General features: G+C 46.1%; 2 protein-coding genes across 5 annotated transcripts in view; both read right to left on the reverse strand.

Annotated features, from left to right (window-relative positions):
* Positions 1-7,639, reverse strand: part of fat3a (FAT atypical cadherin 3a) — a 51,012-nt gene extending 43,373 nt beyond the window's left edge. For all 3 annotated transcript variants that reach the window (XM_029516866.1, XM_029516865.1, XM_029516864.1), the window contains exon 1: positions 7,564-7,639. The gene's annotated coding sequence lies outside the window, so the exon portion shown is untranslated. The remainder of the gene's footprint in view (positions 1-7,563) is intronic.
* Positions 7,640-14,123: 6,484 nt separating this feature from the next.
* Positions 14,124-23,927, reverse strand: LOC115053258 (galactose-3-O-sulfotransferase 2-like). Of its 2 annotated transcripts, none has more exons than XM_029517838.1 (4): positions 23,824-23,927; positions 17,310-17,399; positions 16,761-17,136; positions 14,124-16,395 (listed from the first exon to the last, which is right to left on the reverse strand). In XM_029517838.1, the coding sequence occupies exons 1-4, from the start codon at positions 23,841-23,843 to the stop codon at positions 15,598-15,600; spliced, it is 1,284 nt and encodes a 427-aa protein (XP_029373698.1). In that variant the 5' UTR covers positions 23,844-23,927; the 3' UTR covers positions 14,124-15,597. The 2 variants fall into 2 exon arrangements, with proteins under 2 accessions (XP_029373698.1, XP_029373699.1); XM_029517839.1 differs by lacking the exon at positions 23,824-23,927 and adding an exon at positions 19,520-19,838.
* Between the last annotated feature and the right edge of the window lie 210 nt (positions 23,928-24,137).

Below are 24,137 nucleotides of genomic sequence, written 5' to 3' on the forward strand. Positions count from 1 at the left end.
AACGGCAACATCTGGACAAGAACTGAACTGATTCTGTTCGGCTCCTTTGTGTTGATGTGTGTGTCTGCAGACTGTGCCACTACCTCCTTCAGCACTTGTTGTGTAACATGTTTCCCACAACACACAATGAGATAGACTTCATATTACAGTAACACAAAACCACCACAAAACACAACACAACCACCCAGAATTACACAGCACATCAACAGCTGGTTTCTTAGTAATCCTCACAACAAAGCCACAAAGCCGCCCTGCCGTGAACTGCTGAACATGTACAAGAGAATAAAACTGCAGTCCAGCCGGTTTACTTGCTGATAGTAACACTGTTCAGTAGCACAATCAGTAACACAATCCTTTATCCCCTCCAGTTTGACTTGTGGCCGAAGGCTGAGCACAACAAACCAACACACAACGAAGCATATACTCTGTTTGTAAGTGAATGTTAACTCAGATATGAACCAGTCCCCCCCAACCCTGCTGGTCCTCAGTGAACTCAGCTCCACCCAGCTGGTTCTAGTCCTGGTCTTAATGCCCCCCCCCTCATTAGTTCTGGAACCTTCTAATCCAAAGAAACAAACAGACAAACACTGACATTAATGGAGCTGCAGAGAGAAAGGAGCCGAGATTTACAGCTATACATGCTCTTTCCCAGAGGACACACACACACACACACAGACAGTCACCTCAGTTTGTCCATCAGTCTTGTGTTTGTTCTCTCCACCTTCACTTCTGTCTGCAGATATAAATGGAGCTCCGGGGTAAGGGGGGGGTTGTTGCCATGGCAGCAAATGCCAGAGACTCTGTTGGCCAGTGCCCACATTCCTCCATCCCAGCACTAACACCATCTCCTGCCAACTGCAATAACAGTCGGTGACAAACCCAATGGGTCAGGAATGACATCATCAGTCCCGGTGACGGGTTCGAGCCAGTCTGGACTCCGGACTGAAGTTTGAATATAAAGCCCTGTAGAGTCTGATACTGGACCAGTCCTCGAGACATCGCTGCAGAATCATGACCAGGATGATTTCTCTGTTGTGAGCAGGTGCAGCCCACAGACCTGCTGTGTCAGTCGACAACCTCTTGAATAAACCAGAGGACTGTAGAGACCTGGTCCGGGGCGTCCTGATGTGTGTTTGGGGTAGAAGCTGCAGGTCTGTGGCCTGAGACCAGATGTCAGGGTCTGCTGCGAACCAGATTTCCACGGACTCGGGTTTCAGGAAGATTCTGGACCAGAGTGTGAGCTGTATCAGGATCCTCCTGAGTCTTGGTCCCAGAGCTGGTCTGCTGGTCTGCAGCCTGAGGAGAAGGTGACCTGTGGTGAGCGGAGGGGGGATGGGGGGAATGAGAAGCTGTTCTGTTCAGTATGCAGAGGGCCTCAGTCCTGACTGTGGATTCACATCAAAGCTCAGCTGCAGAGCTGAATTCTAATGTCTGGTCCTGGTCTGGTCCTGGTCTGAACTGATTCCTCTGCTGCTCCCCCTCCTTTTATTTCATTTTCTGTCATTTGCAACTGTTTGTGGCAGCCAGTTAGGACACTTACAAGAAATATCATTGTGTAAAAGTAACAGCCAATGAGCAGAGTCCATCTCTAAGTCAGCCAATAGAGGAGCTCCATCGTTCAGTGAGAAGTTTTTAAACCACAAATAAGCTTTCTTATGGAGATCAACCTTCCAAAAGAAAGGATCAGAGCTCCAAAATAAAACTACACAGTAGTGGAGAGAAAGAGTAGTTTGCTCTTTCACTTTACAGAACAACAACAACAACACACGCACACAAAAGATTTCCCTGCTACAATAATATCGCAGTACAACAGTCACAACCTCCAAGAGGGTCTATTAGCTGCCCCCCCCATTGCTCCTGTTAGAGGCTCCAGCCCCCAAATTTACTAATCAGATCTGTGAATCAAAGAGCTGCTGGACAAAATTCAGCTCTATTATCATGGTCCTCACTCTGCATGTAAACCAACACTACTCCACAACAGCCTCTTTGTGTACAAGTGACGTTTTGTATAAATCATCCTCTGAACACACTTCGTGTTCACACACAGACACACAATCAGCTACATGAGTCTGTAATCTGCATGTAAACCAGCTGCTCTCATCAAAGGTCACAATTTTCTATGACTATATGTTCGATGAAACTGATGAGCTGCTGGTGAGTCTGCAAAATAAAACATCCTGCAGTGTGTCTCTTGTTTTAGAGGCTCATATCACTTTCAGGTGAGTGTTTTCAGGTGACTGATGGGAAGTGAATTACTTTAAATGTAGAAAAGTGGGCGGAGTTACAGAAGCTGCCATGTCATTAAGAGGCACCTCCAGAAAATTTGACGGTTTCTGACAGTCAGCTTGTTGACTCCGCCCCCTGAGTGTGGGAGTTTGAGGCGTGGCCAGGGAATAAACCCACCTGGTCGGTCAGGTCATGCATTATGCCAATGGGTCCCCATGAGAGCAGTGGAACTAGAATATGTGTGTGTGTGTGTGTGTGTGTGTGTGTGTGTGTGTGTGTGCTTGACTGAGTCTCGGGTGGGGGGGTGTTAATGAGGCAGTGGGATATGAACAAACAGCTTCCATCCTGATGAGTCCATTCACACAAAGACAAAGGGGGGAGGAGGGCAAACACTCACATTTAAATATCAATGGACACACATGACCCAGCAGCACAGTGTGTGTGTGTGTGTGTGTGTAGCAGTGATCCCACATGTGCTCATTCATCTCCAGGTTCCATCAAATGGGAAGGACAGTTTGTTGGGGGGAGGATTATATCCTTTTTAAGGGTTAGGGGGGCTTCCTGCTGCTGGTTCAATTATCTGGACAGTAACCACAACAACCACAGGACAGCTCCGGACTCCCATAATGCATAGCTGGAAATATTCAGAAAGTGGCTGTGTGGTTCTTGGTCCTTGGCTAAGCCTAACGCACAAACCCAGTGAAGTGAGCATTCAGATACTGTTGAATCACACAATCATACACATCTAATCTCAATGAATTATGTGGGTGTTGAGTGAAAGTTGTGTAGTTACGACAAAATCATATACACACACACACACACAATCTGAACCATGAGGCTAAACTTGCAGTTCCTCCACAGACCACTACAGTCCAGGTCAGACACGAACACAGCCACAGCTAACTCAGAAACCTGTAGTGATGTCACATGCACACACATAAACAGTCAACTCAACACAGAGTGAATTGAGCTGATGAGATGATTTCTAAGGTGTTTGAGGTGGTCTGAACATAACACAACTGCCCTTAGGGACACACACACCTTTTATTTCCTGTCATCTTCCTCAGCAGTGGCTGGTGAACCCTTGGGGCGCGCGGGGGGGGGTTCATGTCTGACTTCATGGCTGAAGTCAGACATGGCTGAAGTCGCTTCCTAACAAGCTATCGATCCCCAAACCGCCACCTGGCTCTGCTTTAAACTCAGTTTTCCTGCTTCCTGCCGACATCCATCAAAGGTGGGGGGGAGTCCCGCCACCACTTCAGTGATAAAGCGAAATTGATTGAGAAGTTGCTACTAACAGGGCTGAGTATCAGGGTGGCGGGCTGGTTCTCTGTACTTTGAGTCAAGAGGGAGACCAGGACCAGAACCAGGATCAGCACCAGTACCCGGGTCATCATGGATCCAGAGTGTTAGCCTGCAGCTAGCTGCAATAACTGAGCTGCCTCCATCACCACACTGTGTGGGAGTGTGTGTACTAGTAAGCCCCGCCTCCAGGAAGTCCAGGTGCTTTTCAAATCCACCTGCTGTTTCCTCAGGTGTGAAAAACCAGTAAATAACAGCAAAGTGATATTTATACAGAGATAAGACAGACTGACCTCCTCCCCTGTTTCCTCCTCTCCTCTCTTGCTTCCCCTTGGCAGGGGGGGGGGGTCCAGGTGGGGGAGGTGGTCTCTCTCCCAGGGATTGACAAACAGACAGGAACACTGCTGGGGTGTGAAATAAAGAACAGCCTAACAAGGGCTCAGTCAGAAGTAACATACATGTCACAACAGATGGATGGCGTGGTCCCGCCCCTCTGTGACAGCACGCTGCTTCCCGCTCAAATTCCTCCTCATTCAGGACTCAAAGCTGTATTTTCAACACAATTAGACACACCTCCAGGCCAGATACACGATCCCATGCAGGAGCTGTTGGGACCTGCCCCCCCCCTTGTGTTCACGAACACACACCTGCCTCAATAATGATTCACCAATTATATCAGCACAAGCACAATTATTCTACAGTAATGACTTGTGTCAGTAGTGGCTGTGGCTGCAGGGAACAGAAATGTTTAATGGATGTTTTCTGCAGGAACTCACTCCTGTTTCTGTTTCTGTGGACAGAGAGACAGAGTCTGATCCTGAAACAGCTCTGGACATGATTTCACTTGACAAAGAGCTGACTGTGAATTCTTCTGCAGCCTGATTGGACAGCTGCCAAAGTGAGGCGGCTGACGCAGTCTTTCATCTGAACCTGTCTCAGATCTCCTGGTTGGGGGCCCAGACAAGACAAGGACAGTGTGGGGACGGTGCTGTGATATCTCCTCTGTCCACGCTTCATCTCACTGACTTTAACTCTTCTGTCCTCTGTTTCCTGCTTCACAGCTGCAGACGCTATGATTGGCCAATACAAAATTCGTATCCAATATGGCTACATTAAAACAAAACAGTGGGCCCTTCCCATTCAGAATGTTACCCCTCCCTTTACGATTTCCTAGTGCCTCCCCATCCCAGTCGCCCATCCCCTTGGTGGGTGTTAGCCCCTCCCCTTACTGAGGATGTTGATCCATATGAGTAAGAGACTGAGCAGAAATAAATCCAATACCCCCCCACCCCTCCCCCTTAAAGAGGGTTATTGTATTGGTGCAACCTGAAGATCTTTGAGTGTCATTTGAAACTACAGCAGAAGATGTTGATGACCTCACTGATCAATCATGATCGGAGCACTCGATTTCTGTTTCTCTTGTTTCCTTTGACTGATTATCATCACCAGTGACCCCCTCCCCAATCCCACTCACCCCCATTGCTACTGGTGAGAATGAACTCTGACATGGTTTCTGGTGTAAACTGATCCTGCAGCCTGAATGTGTGTGAATGTGTCTACTAACGGGGCACAGAGCAGATGATGATCTTTCCAGATGTTCAGGGTGACGGTGAGACCGGACAGCTCCTGACGCTCAGAAACAGACCGAGCAGAGACGAAAACGACAAAGACAGACAAGACGGCGGGCATCTGGGCTGATACATCCACCATTCAGCAGCATTCCTGCAGAGGCTGAGAACAATGGAGGCCGCTCACTCACACACCAGCCAGTCGCACAAACACACAGTACCAAGCACTGGTACATAACAGGCAACCCCCACCCTGAATAAAGGAGGGAACCAAAGAAATCCCCCAACTCTCCCTCTCTTTCTCTCACACACGAATTGCGGGAGGGGGGGGTGCAACGTGCTGGCATTTGGCACGAACAGACACTCACAAAGCCCCCGGGACCCCGAAGATGAAGGAAAAGCGAGGGGAAGGGTGGTGGAGGAGGGGCTGCAATGATGCCATTTCCAAGCAGGCAGCCTGTGGAGCAAGGCACTCAGGGAGAAGGAGAACAAAACGAACAGAGGGGGGGCCTGCATCTAACCCCAGCCCCTCCCTCCACCTTCCATGTCGAGGTCAGTGTGTTCCTGAGGTCAGCCTCTGCAGGCAGCAGCTTCTCTGCAAAATCTCCTGCACATGTTATCTGCAGCGCTGCAGTCAGAATCATAATGGACTCAGAGCTTTATCAGCCTAACCTCCAACACTGACAGTCCACATCAGACCAGGTCTGGGAACTGGGCTCCTCCTGTTCACATCCACCTGATCAAGCACCAGGTGCAGATACATCAGTGGTATGAGCCTGGATTCTGTTCACATCTCAGTAAAATCAACCACACACACCAGAATGTTTTATGAATCAGTCCAGCAAACACAACAACAACACAACTACGCAGTGCGTTTCAGCTTCGTCAGTTCAGCGTGTAGGTTACCATGAAGATGCCACATGAGAAGATCAGTGACCCAGAGTCAGAAGATGTTCTACGCTGATCCTTGCTAATACAAAAAACGCCTAAGCATCATGAGCAGGTCAGAACTGTTTTTCTTATTATTATTTTATTGTTTTTTATCAATATACTACGATGAATTCTGGTCTGCTAGAGATGCTAACACTGCTTTTATTCAAAATGTCCCCCACCCCTTGTCCCAACTGGTGAGATAACATGAAGAAAAGGAATGAGCCGTTAGCCAAATGAGCTCTAAGTTGTACCAACAGGAAGCTGGCCGTGCTAACATCTGCTAACACTGAACAATAAGAAAGCAGCTGCTCTCCTCGTCCACTGTCTATAGGAGACAGTCTATCCAACAGCTGGAGGTGAGCAGGTGTCTCACATGTTAGTTTATAAATGACAAAATATTAACCAGAGCATGATGGAGAACCACACTAAGAGCAGAAAACGTACTCCAGGCAGGAGGAGGAGATGGAGGAGGAGGTGCAAGGACGAAGTGATGAGGGGGAGGTGTTGAGTAGGAAGAAGAGCTGTTACACTGAATAGACATCTGTGTGGCTGCCATCCGCGCACACAGACTCACACAGACACACAGTGAGCAGGTATGAACGGAAAGCTCAGTGACGGTTTTTCAGAGGCCTCCTGGAGCTCCACCCTGACGGAGCAGCCTGCTGTAACCTTCATGGTGCAGCCTCCTTCACACACACATCACGGATATGGGGACCCGCGGGACAATGACACCGGAACCCGGAACCCGGAGACCGGAGACCAGAGACAAAAACGGAGATCAGAGACCGGAGACCAGACCAGAGACCAGACCAGAGACCGGAGACCAGACCAGAGACCGGAGACCAGACCGGAGACCGGAGACCAGACCAGAGACCAGAGACCGGAGACCAGACCGGAGACCAGACCGGAGACCAGAGACCACAGACCGGCCCCAGTTGTTGCTTCCATCTGTCTGTCTGCAGAAAAGCGGTCCTGCAGGATCCTCCACTGTGACAGAAAGCTTGTCTCTGAGCCTCCAGCTGATTTGAAGCTGCTCTAATTACGATTTCTTTATTTCTGTCCCGGAGCTTTCCAGCTGTGCCCCCCCCCCGCCAAGTGATATCAGTTAATTACCATAAAGCGCAGAAAGGCCTAATTTCTCAGTAACAGATACGGAAGTTGGACCGAATCATTACCGACAGCTCTGAGCTGCACCTGCAGTTAATCCACATCGAATCGGGACAGATCCGGCCGGGGGGAGCCGGAGCACGGCAGCCGGTCCGGAGGTCTGCAGCGGGGACCGGACTCCCGGGTGTCCCGTGCAGCAGGGCCCCGCAGCTCATCGACAGTCCCCGCTTCCCCTCCACCGGCCCCAAACAGCTGCTGCCCGGACCGGACTTAAACAGCAGATGGTCCAGACCAGGTCCGCCAGCCGGTCCCACTGAGTCTCCGGATAAAAACACGGAACGCACCACCGACCGTGGAAACCTGCTGCCGCGTTCGCAGCGCGCGGTGTTCACCTCTAACTTTATCCCGGGATCAGGTACGGACTCACCCGGATCATGCTGCTGAAGATCCCGGTGAAAAGAAGCCGATCTTGCTCGGTACCGTCCACTGCCGCCGACTGACGGTTCGCGCTCCCCACTCCGCTGCTGCTGAAGGTGCTGCGCGCTCTCGACGGCACCGGGGCGCGAGCTGGGGTGCGCGAGCACAGCGCAGCCTGTCGGGGACTAGGCGGGATTTTATTTATGGATATCTTAACCTGGGGGGGCTGTCCACACCGAATTTAACTGGCAACGGGACGTGATCACGGACCTTAGAGTAGGATCCGTCTGATGTTACAGTTCAAAATACAGCTCCAGACAGATGTCAGACAGATGCTGAGTTTAGGTCTGTAGGTCTGTGAAGATCCCCCGTTGACTTCATCAGACCTCAACCTGATGCGTTTCAGGTTGTGGACCAGAACAGGACTTCATGAGACAGACCACATGGCCTAGGGCGGACTGAAGTAGAACTCTTAGGTCTGAATCTGGATCACCATCGAGGCTTCAGTTTCAGTCACTACAGTAAAGTCACATCAGATCTGATGAAAGCAGCTTCATCACCTTCATCATCATCATGTCTGTATCTCTCTCTCTCTCTCTCTCTGAGGCCTAGCAGTAATTAAACTGCTCACTCGACTGACTGAGCTTCATCTTCTTCATCTTCTTCGTCAGTTTGTCAACAGGACTTCCTGTATCCTCCCTGATCGTCCAATCAAAGTTGATGTTGATGTCACTGATCTTCATCTGTAAATGGAGCAGCAGGATCAGCAGCAGACTGAATCCACTGACCTTTCAATCATATTTTGTCTCCACTATCATTATTTTCAGCAAATGGTGCATAAAGGCCTGAATTTCCTCATCGTGTTTGGCATCGCTGGGTGTTCATTCACTCAAGCCATGGCAACGGGGGGGGGGGGGGGGGGGGGGGGCTAGAAAGAGAGAAACAGAGGCAGGGAGAGAGAGAGAATGAGTCCTTCCCTTCTCTGCTCCCTGACCTGACTCTCATGTGACAGGCCTAAGGGTCTGAGGCCATGACATCAGCTTAATACCAAACTCAGGACCAGAATCAGGACCAGAGTGTAAACCGGACCGGACTGGATTCTAGACCGGACAAAGTCTACTTCCCATGTGACCACATTGTGACTCTAGCTCCCTCATGAGTGACCAAAACAGCAGGACGAGCAGACCAGGTGATCTGATCACTCAAAGGGACAGTCCAGACATTTCACACAAGTTTCCCATGTATGTGAGAAAATAATCAATGATGTGATCGAGGTTACTGGGTAGCTTCCAAACTTGGATCATAAGGAGTGTTACCAGGGTGCATCATGGGTAAATAAGGAACATCTCTGTCAGTCCTCAGCCTCTCAGGTCTTTGTTGCTGTTGCCTACATCATTAACGCACCAATTACAACCAGTTGTCCCGACAGAGGGAAGCAGCCTGTCACATATTCAGGACCGTCAGAGGGAAGAACCATATCAGACTGCACATCAACACCATCACACCTCAGACTGGGCCAGACCAGGACCTGATGCAGACAGAGCGTGATACCTGCAGTCCTGGTCTTGCTGTCCTCCTGTCCAACCTGAATCCACTGAGACATTAGATTATCTGATCCAACTGTTCATCTTGAATAATCCAACCTGTCATCATCCTCCAAGGCACTGATGGTGATTCCCTCAGAATACAGACTTTGTATGGTCCAGTAAACCATCTCTGTGATGTCATCAGAGTGATGAGCAGTCCAGTTCCTCTGTTAATAAAGGTTAAATATGTGTCCTCTCCCTCAGAGAGTCCAAGGACACTGAGGAGCTCAGGAGCAGCTGCTCCTCATTTCCTCCGTCTTAATTACAAGTAAATTAAACGACTGAGTGTTTTCAGTGTTCACTAACAGAGCTGGAAGTAGCTGCTGCTGCTGCAGCCTTTCATGTCTGAGCTGCTGCTCCCCCCACCGATGTTTCTTCTCAGATCTCGCTTAGAACCTGAAGCCTATGCAGTCTCAGTTCTCTACTGCATCGCCGCCATCATTCAATATGTACAGGTCCACTGCAATTATTCTGGGATGTCTCCTTTAATCTCATTTGTACTCATTGAATGTTTATGGCAAACACGTCCATAACTGATGGCTGGTGTTGCATTTAGGGAGCCAAATTAAACTCGTCAACTGTGACAAACATCATCAACTACAGAGGTATGCTATGTCTCCATCAAACCTGGTTCACACAGTCACGAAAGCACCACAGTGGACTTCTTCAGCATTATCAGATCAACAGCAGGCTATCATGCTAAACCATGATGATTCTGATTATTAAAATGTTCATAGTTATCCTGTTAGCATTCTGACTTGATCAAAACATCCACAGCCTGGGCCCAGTGAACGCAGTGCCCCCGGTCAGGCTACAATAACGAGGGGAACGAGGGGAGAGGGGATAGGGGACTGGGGAACAGAGGGACAGGGGATGGGGGACGGGGTACTGGGGGACAGTGGATGGGGAGCAGGATATGGGGGACATGGGACAGGGGGCGGGAAAGGGCAGGTCTGCTCACATAGAAGCTGAAAGTCGGTTGGATTGTCAGTACTCCTGTGGTTAACAAGCTTGGCCCCGTCTTCACTGTGCACAAGTGCTCACAGCAGAGGATTGTGGGAAACAAACAGGTCCTGCAGTCCACATCCAGGAAGAGGACAAGGGGACAGACACAGAAGTCTCACACCTGGACTCTTCCGCAGACACAGACTTTCCAATCTTTGCAATAAAAACCTGGAGTCTTATTCAGCAGCTGGAGAAGTTGGATGGGGAGGGGTGGGGGTGGATGTGAGAGAGTCAGTAAGAGAACACACACACAGACAGATAGAGACAAAATTTAGGTGAATGGAGAAGGACGGTGCAGGACTGAGGACAATGACCCGGTTCAATCTGATCCTTCACACATCCTGCAGTTCCAGCACACTAAAGGACAGTTACCTCTGACAGAACACACAGAACGGGACATGTGATGGATCAGGGGGAGTGGCCTGTTGTCATAACAACATATGAACAAATGTTCAGAGATAAGACAGGAAGACAATTGAGATCATCAGAGGCCATCAGAGCTTATCAGAGGGTTATGTATACATATTTATACAAATACATTAAAAAGAAGAACAGAACATAAACAAACAAACAAATAAATACATTATCATCTTTCTTTGCAGGCAGGATCAACAACATGCTGTTTTTAAAGGAGGCTAATTGAAAGTGTTCCTGAGCAGCAGCTCTATCATTAGCAACTTCATTAGACTGATTTATGTTCATGTCTCTGAACTGCAGATTAGGAGCCGGTGTTCAACAACTACAGACTCACTGATGATAAAGAGCTGGAGGGGAGGAGAGAGTGAGTGCGATAAATAGATAGATGGTAAACTTTATTGTCCCAGAAGGGAATATTTTCTCGAGTGAGTTGCTATAATCAATGGCTGCCATAGACAGCATAAAGATGGAACATCAACCAAACATTCATTAACATGAAGAACATGAAGAGTCTGTGTGGGACAGACAGGAGTACATTTGTGTTCCTGAGAACACCAGTCCAAGTTGATTTATTCTCAGCAGCATGCTAAGGTCGGGGCAAACTGGGGAACAGGTCCTCTGGGGGGGGCTGTTTTTCCCAGGAGGCCTTTCCAATGCAAGCAAAGTGCAATTGTGCTGTTAGCAGGACAGGAAGCTACAACGAGACAGAGAGGGCTTTTAGACTGTAGACTGACACAGTTATTAACCTTTCAGCGTTGGTTGCGGGGGGGTAAACTCCATACAGACCAAACATAAGCGTTTAAGCAGCTTTTTTTTCTGGATGAGGTCCTGTGCTGGTATGTGGTCACCTGCTCCAGGTGTCATCTCTGGTCCAGGTCTTAGTTTATGTGTTTGAATGAAACCTCAATCCATCCATCCATCAAATTGACCTGGAGCAGGAAGTTCAGGTGAGTCACCTCAGACAGGAACACGCTGGAAATCATGTGACAGCTACTCAAAGGAGGGAAGGGAACAGACAACCGATCTTACCCTGGCCTGGCTTGATGTTATCATTCCACCATCACCATATTTTTCTGCTTCCCGGTCTGTGACGTCAGTCTACCTCTTCTCTTCCTCTTTCTTTTGAAGATGAAATCATGAATTCTCTTTCTCTTTGGTATGGAAAGAAAGATGTGAGTTGTTTCAACATGTAACAACAATCGGCACATCAATATTTTGTAAAGAGCTGGAGGGAGAAGAAGAAGAGAAGGAAATGAGGATGGTGAGTGGCTAAGAATATAAAAGATGACAAGTTGGATGGAGGTTAAACTCTGCTCATGAATAAATGACGACATTGCAGCTGTCTTTCAGTTGCATTGGAGAAGTGATAGCTCTTCTTCATGCTTCCTTCATCAGCTGAGCTTCAGGTTCTTTGCTAAATTATATAAGATAAAATAATTTCACACACAAAATGGTGAAGAGAAGGCAAAGAGTGTGGGAGGATGAGATGAAACCCTTTTGGTTTTTTTCCTCTGAAGTTTGAGGCTATTTTTGCCTGAGGAAATGTTAAGCTGCAAACTCTTCGGCTCCAGTTACACTGAGGCCTTCAAAGCAAGTGGAGGGAGGATGAAGGCAAAGAGACAAAAGGAGGGAGGGGGAAAACACACTGCAGGAAACAAAGACAGAGAAAGCAGCTCCAGAAAAAAAAAAAAAACGAAGATGGAAGTGGGACACAAGTTCGATTATTTCAGTTCTGTGACCTAAAGACTCATCAGGAAGGCCAGGACCAGAACCAATCCTGAGATGGACACACTTCAGCTTCAGCTGCAGCTTCATGTGCAATGTTAGCGTCAAGTGTTAGCATTAGCATCCAATTTAGCCCCTAATGCTAGCATCAAGTGTTAGCATCCTGACACACAAACTGAGACTCCACTCACTCACAGAAACCGTTGAGTTAAATATCTCTTCAGTGTGTGTGTGTGTGTTCTTCCTGTCTCTTCTGTTCATTTCAGTCTTGTGATTATGAACCCACCACACACATTATAAAGTGCCAGTGAGAATGTATGATCTCATTTGGAAGACAAAGTCAGTCAACTGGAAAAGACGAGATACAGTGATGCACAAAGGAAACTAACCCCCCCCCCAAGCTCCACCCGCAGGAGCCTCCTCCACAGGTCTGCCAGTTTATAGTCTGACACCTAAGAGAGACAGTGTGTGAAGTGGGAGGAGGGAGTTATGTGATATACTTACGTCCTGAATCACAGACCAGGTCTCTGTTGGTCTCACTGGGGCGGAACTGGAGCTGGAACTGATCTCAGATGTCACTGACTCAACCACACATTCATCTTCTGACTTTCCTACAGTTTGGTCTTTAATCTAATTTGACCTGTTTTTATGATGATTTCCTGTTTCTGATGAACGCGGCCTAAAACACAAGGACTGCTTATCTGTAGCAGCTGATCATGTGACTCCAAACATGTGGGAACAAATCTGGATCAGTTCTGCTTACCTGACTTTAAAGTTAAACCAAAAAACAACAACATTTCAATTAGATGCATTCTGGGGCTTGAACTGTCACTGAGCAGTCAGTTTCCATGGCAACAAGCACATCACTGCCTGCTACGTAACCCATGAAATAGAACCCCCTCGCCCCCCACCCCCATCAGCCAAGAACAAACTGCATGAATTCTGATTGTGTCATTTAACAAAATGTTCAGGTCAAATCAAATGAGAATTTGGATCAATGTATCAATAGCATATAATTGTGTGTTTATGTGTTGTATAAATATAAATGTTTGCTTCTCTAATCGGATAGTTCTGGCTAATTGGCTAATATCAGTATCTGCTAGTTTAGCTAATCAGCCTTCAAGCAGATATCAAGCTGTGCTAAAATGCTAATAGGCGCTAACGTCTCAGCACCATGTTCAGATGAGGTGGGGTGGAGTCAGACACTAACAGGATGGTGGCAGAGGAGAAGCTTCAGCCCTGTGTATGATGTCAGAGACGGGTCCTTTTTATAGAGTGAAGTTAAACTTCATGACTCTTAAAGTCACAGTTCTGGTTTGACCCCCACTAACAGACAAGGTCATAGGTCATCTTTCAGCGGGTTACTATGCTCCTGCATCATTCTAATTGGCCTAGTGTTTGTCTTGTTGGCTCCCCTCCTCGTAATGTCCTTGCTGTAAAAGCAGCAGCAGTATGCCCCCCAACCCCTACCTGTCACCTCTGATATGCGACTCTCATTAGTGTCTTTGTCCCTCAGATAGCTGCTCCAGCTCTAACTGGGTTGTGTGTGTTTGGCACTTCCTTTATGTGAAGCTGTTGTGTTACTGTCAGCCATTTAGAGCGGCAGCATCTCAATGAGAACATAGTATTGCCACAGAAGAATGAGAAAGGACAAATAACATCACAATTATTAATGTGACACTGTAATGGTATAAACACACACACACACGGTAATTGTTTGGGGGGGGGAGTGATAATAAAACTAGGACAGGCATTAAAATTATGAATGATGGCAGAGAATGAAAACACGACACTCAGGACACGAACACATTGGATGGGTTGTGTGTTTATGGTGTTGAAATGCATGCTGGGACATAAAGAAGCTTACAGTGTCAGGACTGGATTCAGCCACTAGATGGTGATGTTGTTGCAGTGATTCTGACTCCTGGCTGAGGTTTGTCCTCTGGTGTTTGGAGCTGTAATTACACCTACAACAATGTCTGAAGTGTGTGTGTGACAAATGTGAACTTCTGCAGACTGGGAGTTGGGTGTGGGGGGTCAACAAGATCACGTCAGTCTGATACACCTGATTCTCAAGAACATCTCAGAAAACCCAACCAGGACTGAAGTGAAGGACTGAGGCTAGACCTGGAGGTAATCTGGACCTCAACATAGGTGGTTTACAATGAAGCAAGTTTAGTTAGTGACGTAAATTCAGGTTAAATCCAGAGTTGTCAGTCCAATGGAAGCAGATCACTTCTTACTGGGATATATCACCATGGTAACTGGTGCTGAACGGCAAACCTGCTCTGGATGTTGGAGACTGAGCTCACTAAGTATAAAAACTCTGTACCCTGACCAATCAAGTCTCTCAGACAACGACATCACCATTCAGAGACGACAACATTGATCTCAGAACAGATTGTCCTCAGAAGACCCACAAAATCTCTTTGTGTTTCAGACAAGTTTCTATGACAGATATACATTCAAACTGTCAGGGCTGCAACTGAAAGTACGAAATTTCAGATCAGGACAAACAGATAAGAAGAACCACAAAGAGACAGAAGAGTAAAAAGATTAAATGAGGCCTACAAAGAGTGTCAGATCACAGTGTGTACAACAGCGTCCAGGACACATTATTTTCATCATGACATTGAGATTTATTAAGATCTGATTATTGATATGATTAAAATTAAAATTATTACATTTCAAAATTATCTTTTCTCATCAGCTGATCAAAATTTTCATTTAAATGAAGAAAATTTTATAGAATTAAATTGAATGTATAATCTGAATGAAGCACTCAACAGCGTAAGAGTCCAAATATGGAGACCAAAACCTGCTAAAGACCTAAAACTCCACAGGACCTTAACTTCCAAATTCAAACCCACACAAGACAAAAACCTCCACAGAGACCAAAACCCTGACCTCAGAGTGGTAAATGCTGATTTCATCCTTCCTCTGGACAGAAGCAGGTGAACAGAGTATCAGACACATCCTATAATAACCTAATTTCATAATCCTCATAAAGGAGGGACTGTTTCCCGGTGCCCCTCCACCACCATCAGCAACACTTTAGTGTTAGCTTCATTACTGGTTCAGCTTTAGAAACCAAGATAAAAGGTTTCATCATCATTCAGATCATCAGCTGCTTGGGGGAAACTGCATGAAGCCCTGAACTTTGTGTTGGACTCTCTGGGGCCTTTTGGGTTTTGGGATTTGTGATTTTGTCAAATGCCTTGTCAGTAGCGGCCTCCCATATTCCTGACCACTGCCATCACACATGTTTAGTCTGAGTGTTGGCGCTGTGGAGGAACCATCCTTTTTACCTGTTAATGTTGAGCGGGGAACTGCAAGGTGTACAGATGCTGCGTGTACTGCAGTTCTGGAGTTATGAGTCTTTGACATTGCGTTCTGGTTTGTGTCTCTAAATCTGATTTCAGATTATAACCCTCAATGACAGCTGCTCCGTACTGGAACGGCTTCAGCCCAGCGTCTATCACCTTAGACGGGTCAACAGCTCTGCCCTCTTTTAGGCAGGTTTTTGCTAGCTCAACCCGTAGTTCCCTCAGCTTAGACACCTCAATCTTCATTTGCTCTCGACCAACCAAACTGTCCACTTTGTGCCAGAAGGTGACATTGAAGTGCAGGTAGATCCTCCAGTCCAAAGCATTCCACCGCTTGATCTTCTCTGTAGTCTTTGGTGAAATTTGATGACGAGTTTTATTACTGCGACTGTTGATCTTAAAGGAAACCACATCCTCCAGGGACCAGCAGAGAACGTATTTAAGCAGGATCATGGACTCGTCAAAGTACTCAGAAATAAGAATGAGGTGAAACTCCCATTCTATTGCAGCAACAGCCCTACTGGCTTTGTACTCCAGGTCTTCAGCATCAGCTGTGACATTGTTATCAAAGCCAAAGTCGAAGGCCAGGTTGTTGTGAGCGTAGTGGTTGTTGGGCATTGAAGAGTTGTAGTTTGTCCAACTGCTGTCCAGGAAGTCATCCAAGCTGTGAGTCTTGGAGAAGGCCTGGATGCTGTTGTAGTAAATAAATATGGACTCCATCATGGTCACAGGATGTCTTATGATGGAGAAATAGAAGGTGTCCTCGGGCATCACTTTAGCCACCTAGGATGTAACACAGGAAGAGAACTGTCTCACAGAAATTGCGTTTTCATTATGAAACCAAACAGAATAAAGTCAAGGGGCCACTTGTGAACCATCATTCTCTACACCGTTGGACCTCTGGAGCCAAACCCAGCAGACATTGGGGTGAACCCAATGGATGGTTCACCAGTCGACCAACAGACAAACAACCCACCGCAAACCCTGAGAGTCACCAACTAGCTGGAAAATGCCCCTGTGGTTCAAACCAAGAAGACTGTTGCTGTGAGACAACAGCAACATATCATACATCAACCAAAATAAATAGCTCTGACTCCTAACCTCTAATCCTTACCTCTGACCCCTAAACCATTTCTGGTAAAACTCACCTCAGCTTTTCTGAACCTCATGTGGTTGCACATGATGTGGAACTCCTTCACACTGCCGCTTCTGACACCCTCCACAAAGTGTGACACAAAGAATGATGGGTAAAACAGCTGGCTATGTTTGTTGACTGGGAGAGCAAATGTCAAGTTCCTGCTCTCGCCGTAGCGGTACAGGATGTTTAGGATGGTGCTACTGGCTGTTTTATGTGTCTTGAGGAAAACGATATGAGACTGTGGATGGCAGGCTGCTGTGGTGGTGTGGACATCAGCTGTGGTGGTGTGGACCAGCCCTCGGTCTGTGCTCAAACGATTTCTGGTGGTGGAGGAAACCACAGAGCTCAGATCAGGTGGAACCCGTCTTCTGTCTGGCTCCATGTCTCTGGAAAAATTCAACATTTTATCCAAATGACTCAACAGTTTCCCCTGGTGGTTTTTACTGAGGCCTGATGCCCAAAGACACAACCTCCAACATACTGACACACAGGAATACCATCAGACACACACACAGATACACAAACAGACACACCCAGACACATCACAGGTTAGACTCACCTGTTGACAAAGGTCTGGAAGATGAAGCAGAGAAGGACGAGGATGAGCAACATCCATAGGAAGTGGCATCGGGTAATCTTCATCATACACCTGCAGATAAGACACACACACACACTCCATCATTATCATTCCAGCTCAGTGACATCATTACCTACAGTATGCAGAGAGAGCTCCCAGCAGCCTTTGTGCTATTTGAGAGCTATGAAGCCAGAAGGATCCAAAAAAAAAAAAAAACTCCAAATTTGGTTCAGATCACGTCCAGGTTTACAGTCCAACCTGGATAAAGCTCCACCCTCCCTCTTGCAGCACAACCCAATACGCTTCAGCATGTTTGTGTAGACCTGGACCAGTCCGAGACCTGCCAAGGATTTATTTATTCGTTAACATTCCCATAATGTTAGAGGACCCATAAAAGCCCATAAAGGACATGTGGGGACATGACATCATCTGACTTGATGTCACATATTTGTGTTTCCTTGGAAAATATCTGAATGTACTTTTGTCAGTGTGTGCGTTCTGTGTTGTTAGTATGCAGGCAGTCTGTGGTTCAGTTAGAATATTTAAATCTCCAGGTCAGTTTTTATTTTGTATGGAAATGAGCTGAAACGGCTGTTCCGCCAATCAGTTTGAAGGTTTTAAACCCTTCATCCTGTATCCTATACCCTACATCCTAAATCCTATGCCCTGTTCCTTACATCCTGTATCCTTCACCCCCCCATCGCTTGCAGGCTCACAATGACATTTTCACCTCTGCATGTCAGAGCAGATGGAGCCGCCTACCTGCAGCTTTGTCTGCAGAGGAATTATAGGCATCTGTCAGCTCCCTGAAGCTCCTGATCAGTCAAACATGGCAGAGTGCAAATAACTAAATGCAGATCAATGAACCCAGATCACTGAGGACACACACAGCCTTGAATGCGACCTTGCATATCCTGCACTCAGATCCAGATCCACAGCATTGATGAATGAAGCCACATTTTCAAACAGCCGTGATCTGATCAAATCAAACCAACTTTTTTTTAATATAACGTCAAATCATAACACACTAAGCACTAAACAACCCAAACCCTAGGTCTAGAGTCTTCATAGAATAATTTACGGACCCAGCTAATACCTCCATGGGCAAAACCTCGGGGACAGAGGAGGGAAAAACTTCCTTCAAGAGGCAGAAACCTCGGACAGAAGCAGACTCGGGGGACGGAGCCATCTGCCATCTTAGGTTCAGAGAGATAGAGTGATAGAGGGAGAGATGGGGGTTAGGGTTAGAGTGGGGGTGGGTAGGTAAAAAGAGAGAATGAGAGCAGGAGGAGAGAAGATGCAGTAAAAAAACCCCTCACTCCATTTATCAGCCTATCTGACAGCAACACAGATGGTCCTTCACTGAGGGACAAGAGCTGCTCCATGACCGCCGTTTAGTCTTTTTCACGGTTGGTTCCAGATCTTATCACTCTCTCGCCTATGGTTTCCGCTCACCTGTCTCAGCCCTGTTCCACCAGTCTGACATACCTTAGTAACTCAGTTTTCTTTAGGTGTCCTCTCCATTCCACTCTCACCTACCTGACACTCCTGCCTTATCAACTCATCATTACTCACAGGTTTAGGCCAGGCTGAAACTAATACCATCTCCCAATAGGTCATTCCACTAACACAAGCTGGCTTTGTTTAATCAGGCTGATTCAGCCTTGGCTTACACAGCCTGACTTTGTCACATCTCAACGCGATATAAGAAGCCCTGTTGAGTGGATGGATGAAAATCAACAGCAGGACAAATGCTCCCAATGGAGTTTTACGAAGAATATAAAAGTGCACATTGTTTACAATTGTTTCACATTATTGTAATATTGGCTGATTTTTCTCCACTTTCTATTGGTTAATGCATGACATTTCCTGCACAAATAAACTTCCAGTTCATCGTTTTTAATGAATAACCATTCACTAGACTGAAAGTCTACATTATCAGTAATCTAATACATTTTAAATGTAGCTGTAGGACTTGTAAGTGACACTTCAATAGATTTAAGGTTTTTAGTTAGTCTTATTCTGTGAGGGCTGTAGGTGTGTGACCCCCGCAGAGCTTGTAACCTTTGAGCTACATATTCTTTCTTCACTTTAAACATTTTAGAATAAGCAACCTCTGCAGTTAAAAAATGTAAGTTTACGACAAAATACACAAATATTAAAAAAATATACACATTTTTAAAAAATATTACCAGAGTGGTCTGCAGCCAACAATGAAATGTGGAAAGTATTCCAGTGTATTTATCCAAGTTCAATTCTGAGCAAGGGATCTGTGTTGCAGGTTAGGGTTAGGGTTACCAATTACTGTCTGAAATTAAGACATAAAAAAGCCCAAGAAACGCAGAAAACAGAAAACACAGTAACTCCAGACTTGGCTCTGTCGCGGTGTTCTACTTGGGTGGTTCCAGCTGACTAGATACTGGCATTCCTTTTGTCTTTGAAGACCTGCGGAGCTTGTTTTCTCTGGGACTTTTGAGTATCTCCGTCCTCCGATACTTGGTTGGCAGGAAAAACTGTAAAAACTGCTTTCTGTCTCTCTGTCCTCTACAAGCTCTAAGCTCTCATTCATGCTCCGACGTTATCACGATGCTTAAAGGGTGCAAAATAGTTTTGAATGATTATTTCACCAGCCAATCAGAGACAAAGGCTTTCATGGTGAGTGGGTGTTAATTGTAAGGTTTTTTATGGCTTCATTTTCTTTTTACTTCATTTCATGTTAAGCCCTTAAAGTTGTGTTTAATGTCTAACTTGGGAAACCTAATATTATGTGCTGGTACTTCAGCCATCTTGCTTTTGGGTTCGAAACCTCCACCCCGTCACACTACTATCATGACTGACGTTATGATAGTCATTATAGTCACCAAATACTAACAGTAAAACCAAGCCTCTACATATACTCGTTATACCTCAGAGTGAGAGAGGCCATCTGCTTCTACCTCAAACACACACACACACACACACACACACACACACAGAGAGATAGTTGTTAGATAGGATGAAGTTCAAATTTCTTCAGAATCAGGGACCAGGTCCAGGTTCATGTTTAGAGAAAGTCCAGTTCCAGGTTTAGGGACAGTCTGACCTTCACAACAGGTTCAAAACTTGCTTTTATGGAGGGACACAGAACTTGTGTTTGTCAAAAACGACCCAAAGATTCATAACAGAGGAGCTGGAGACCAAGGTCACCCAGATCCAGAGTGATCACATTATCAGACTTCAGCTCTGTCTGAATATGGAAGTAAAAAGTTCCAGATCAACCAGACCTTTATGTCTTTAAGACATGTTGGATGTCTGAGTAGCTTATTAGCTTCATTAAGCTTCACTGATAGAGTTTCAGCTGGATGTCATTTGTACAGCAATGAAAATGCGTGTGACCTGCCTCCGACCTGGTAAAAAATTCTTATCTTCTCTGTCTTTGCTCCTTGGAGTTTCCTGTCTGCATGAGTTTCTTCCCCAGAAGGGTCTTCTGGATCGAATCTTCACACCTGGTTCTGGTCAATGGTCTGTAAAGATTTGGACTTCTTTGGGTCAGGAAGTGAGGGGCTGAACAGTCCAGTCTGGTGGGGTGGAGGTAGAAGGTGCAGACAAAATGCTTGGTAAATGATGAGTGGAACCGCCTTACTGTTTTGTGCTGTTTGTAACTGTCATCGTGGTTGCTGAGGCATTTATGAGCCCAGCATTTAGTCCAGCACAAATTTCCCCATGGGGACAATAAAGTATGTTGTATGCATACCAGCTCTGCTCCGTCGTACATCTCCAAACCTCTTCACAACATGACACCTTCCCAAAAGCTTAGATCATTTTTCTCAGTTTACCTCCTGTTTCTTCTGTTCGTTGGTTTTTAATGTTAATTCAGCTGTCATTTTTAACTTTAGTGCCTTTGAATGTTTTACAAGGCACCTAAAAATAAAATGTTTTGTTATTTATTATAATAAATGAGGCAGGTGAGTGGAAAAGACTGGATGGAGATTTGTGAGACTTGCAATGAATGATGATAATCGAAGTGATGGGATCTTAAATGAGACGCCTGAACAATACCAGCTAACCTGAACACAGTAAAACTGTGTGTGTGTGTGTGTGTGTGTGAGAGGTAAAACCTTGACTGACAATACCTGACCTCCAGGAAGAGTTGCAGAAATCAGCAAATTTTCTGATTCAAATAACACAACTTCTTCATACATTCTTTATGTGACACAACAAACTCTCATTTAATTCAACACAAACAAGAACCTGGAAATCTGAAGAGTTCATCTGCTTCAGGAGACCCAGTGAAACCAACAGAGCCCAGAGTGCTCCTTCACTCCGGATCTAATGGAAGACCAGAAAGTTCAGATTGAAAAAACAGTAACAATTAGGTCAGTTCATCTGTTCCTCTTTTTTTTTTTTTTTTTTTTTTTTGGGGGGGGGGGTCAGACAATTACAAAGAAATAACTGTTACATTATAACAGTTACATAAGTAAGAATACCATACAATGTGTCCTTGTTCAGTATCTGTCCAGTCTATCTTTTTTCTTTACAAACAAACAAAAATAAAAAGGAGTCTGCAGTCAAGCAACAACATACAAATCAAGCCAGACAGCCAACATAGAACATATATCCACAAAAGAAAAACACAACGCCCTCGGAAGTCTACATACATACAGTATACACATCCTGTACCTGAACCAATTAAATGAAATTATGCTTACCAGAAACTCTGACCTCGTGTCATATAAGTCAAAGAATGACACTTGTTGTTGTTCAATGATCTGTAATATTGCTTGTTGTCCATCCATAAATAATATCTCTGTTCTCATTGACAACCCGAAGATCAGAGTACTGTCCTCAGTCCGGAAAATAAAAACTCTGCTCTCTTTAACAGCTCAAAAATCAGCATCAGTCCAGAAAATAAAGTCTTTCCACATTGGTAGGTGCTCCCTGTTCCATCCAGTACTTTTATTTAAACCAGTATCCATGAGGTTAATTTAATCCCTAAATAATGACCGCTCACGTTCAGTTCAAACTTCATCCTAGTAGTGCTGTTTCATAATGTATTTTCATTGGTGGTGCAGCCCTGGATGTCCCGGGGCCATCGGCTGCACACGAGAACACGTGCCGCCAGTTGTCCAGTGAGAAAGTCATTGTAGCTGGGTATTGCAAAGCAATATCTATATTCCACATTATGCTTTCAGAGAATTTGTCTCACCCCCTCGTATTTTTTGCAGTTCTCTTGTATCTCCTGTTCATAATTTTGCAAGAAAAAATCCTCCTGCTGTTCCAGGTAACTTGCTTCTTCTTTCTTGCAGCCGTTAAAATGGCAGCCTTGGCCATCGACCAAAGCCATCCCAGTCTTCCATTCCTTCTTTCACACCCGCGATGTGAACGTTTTGTTTGTCAGTCACCGCTGGGGCCCTTTTATACTCTTCGTCCTCCAGTTTCGATATTCTGGATTCTGCAGCCCAGACTTTTCACTGTCTCATTCACAGCTTCAACTCCTCTTTTCACCGCGAGCTAGGTTCCCAAGGATAGTCTTGATACCTTGCAGTTTGGTCATTATGGCTGTGGAGCCTAGCAGCGGTGATTCCACCATCTTGGTTGCATCCGCAGTCTCCTAGGTGTTCTTGCCACGTTGATTTTGAGGGGAGTTACAGGTAACATAGTGGCTTATTGCTGGCACATTACTTGGCTATCACGCCAGTGGTATACGTACCTTTGCAATTTCAATTTATAAAATAAGGGGGAAATCAGCAAGGTTGGCTCGGCCCGCTTCTCCTAAGCAGCCATCTTGGATACATCACCACCGGAAGGTCAAGTTCATCAGTCTCAATCCATTTCAGAAACTCATCAAACTGAGTGCCATCAGAGCCTGAAACATCTCCAGTTTGTGGTTGGGCCTCAAGCCCCATCTGACTTTAAACTGGACTCCAGGTAATGACTCCAGACGACCTCATCCCAACCTGGACTACTGTTACAATCAGGTCCAATCAGCAGCCTGAAATCTAATGCCGATAAACTAAAGTTTCAAGCTGCCTGGAACATGGGGCAGGATCCAGTATCAGCCGAGTGACCTGAGCTTCAGATACAACTTCACAGAGCAGATCATCGACTGCCCCCCCCCCCATTCCCATTCAGGGAATGACCCTGATTCAATTTAATTGAGGTGGATTTTATTCTCAAGAGCAGAAACTATTATAAGACTTAGTCAGAAACCACTGAGGCTGGATAATAATCCAGATGGGGGAGGGTTTCATCACCAGGACTATCAGGACTGTCAGGACTGTCTACTGTGGTGAACCTGATGTTCACCAGCTTCACTTGAACCTAAATCTGTCCGTCTCCCTCTCTCTGATCCTTTTACCGACCCAAACTCTGGTTACCTACAGACCAACAGCAGCTCCGTGTCTCCTCGTTGTCGGAGGGAGAGCGGCCGCCGTTTGGTGCGCTCTGGGCGGACTGTCCGATCAGAGCCTGCCTGGTCGGACAGCGGAGGTTCAGAGTCAGAGGAATAAAAACTTACCGGGTCAGGAAGTCCCTCATCTCCCGGGACCCCGACACGGTCCAGGTCCGCGTAGTTCCCGCTCCGGTCTAGTGTGCCGTGCCGGTTCTCTCACTCAGTTCTCCCTCTATGACTCTCTGTCTCTCTCACTCTCTCAATATAACGCCCTCTGTGCTAGTGTGTTAGAGAAAGTCCAGGTCCAGGTTTAGAGAAAGTCCTATGATTTGTGTCCTGTGGCTGGTCTACATTGGGCCAGAGTATGATCCCACACTGCTCACAATACACCTGGATTCTGCCTCCCCCCAACATTCAATACCATGTTCACTTCTGGGGGG

Source organism: Echeneis naucrates, chromosome 13 (genome assembly GCF_900963305.1).
Source record: "Echeneis naucrates chromosome 13, fEcheNa1.1, whole genome shotgun sequence".
NCBI lineage: Eukaryota > Metazoa > Chordata > Actinopteri > Carangiformes > Echeneidae > Echeneis > Echeneis naucrates.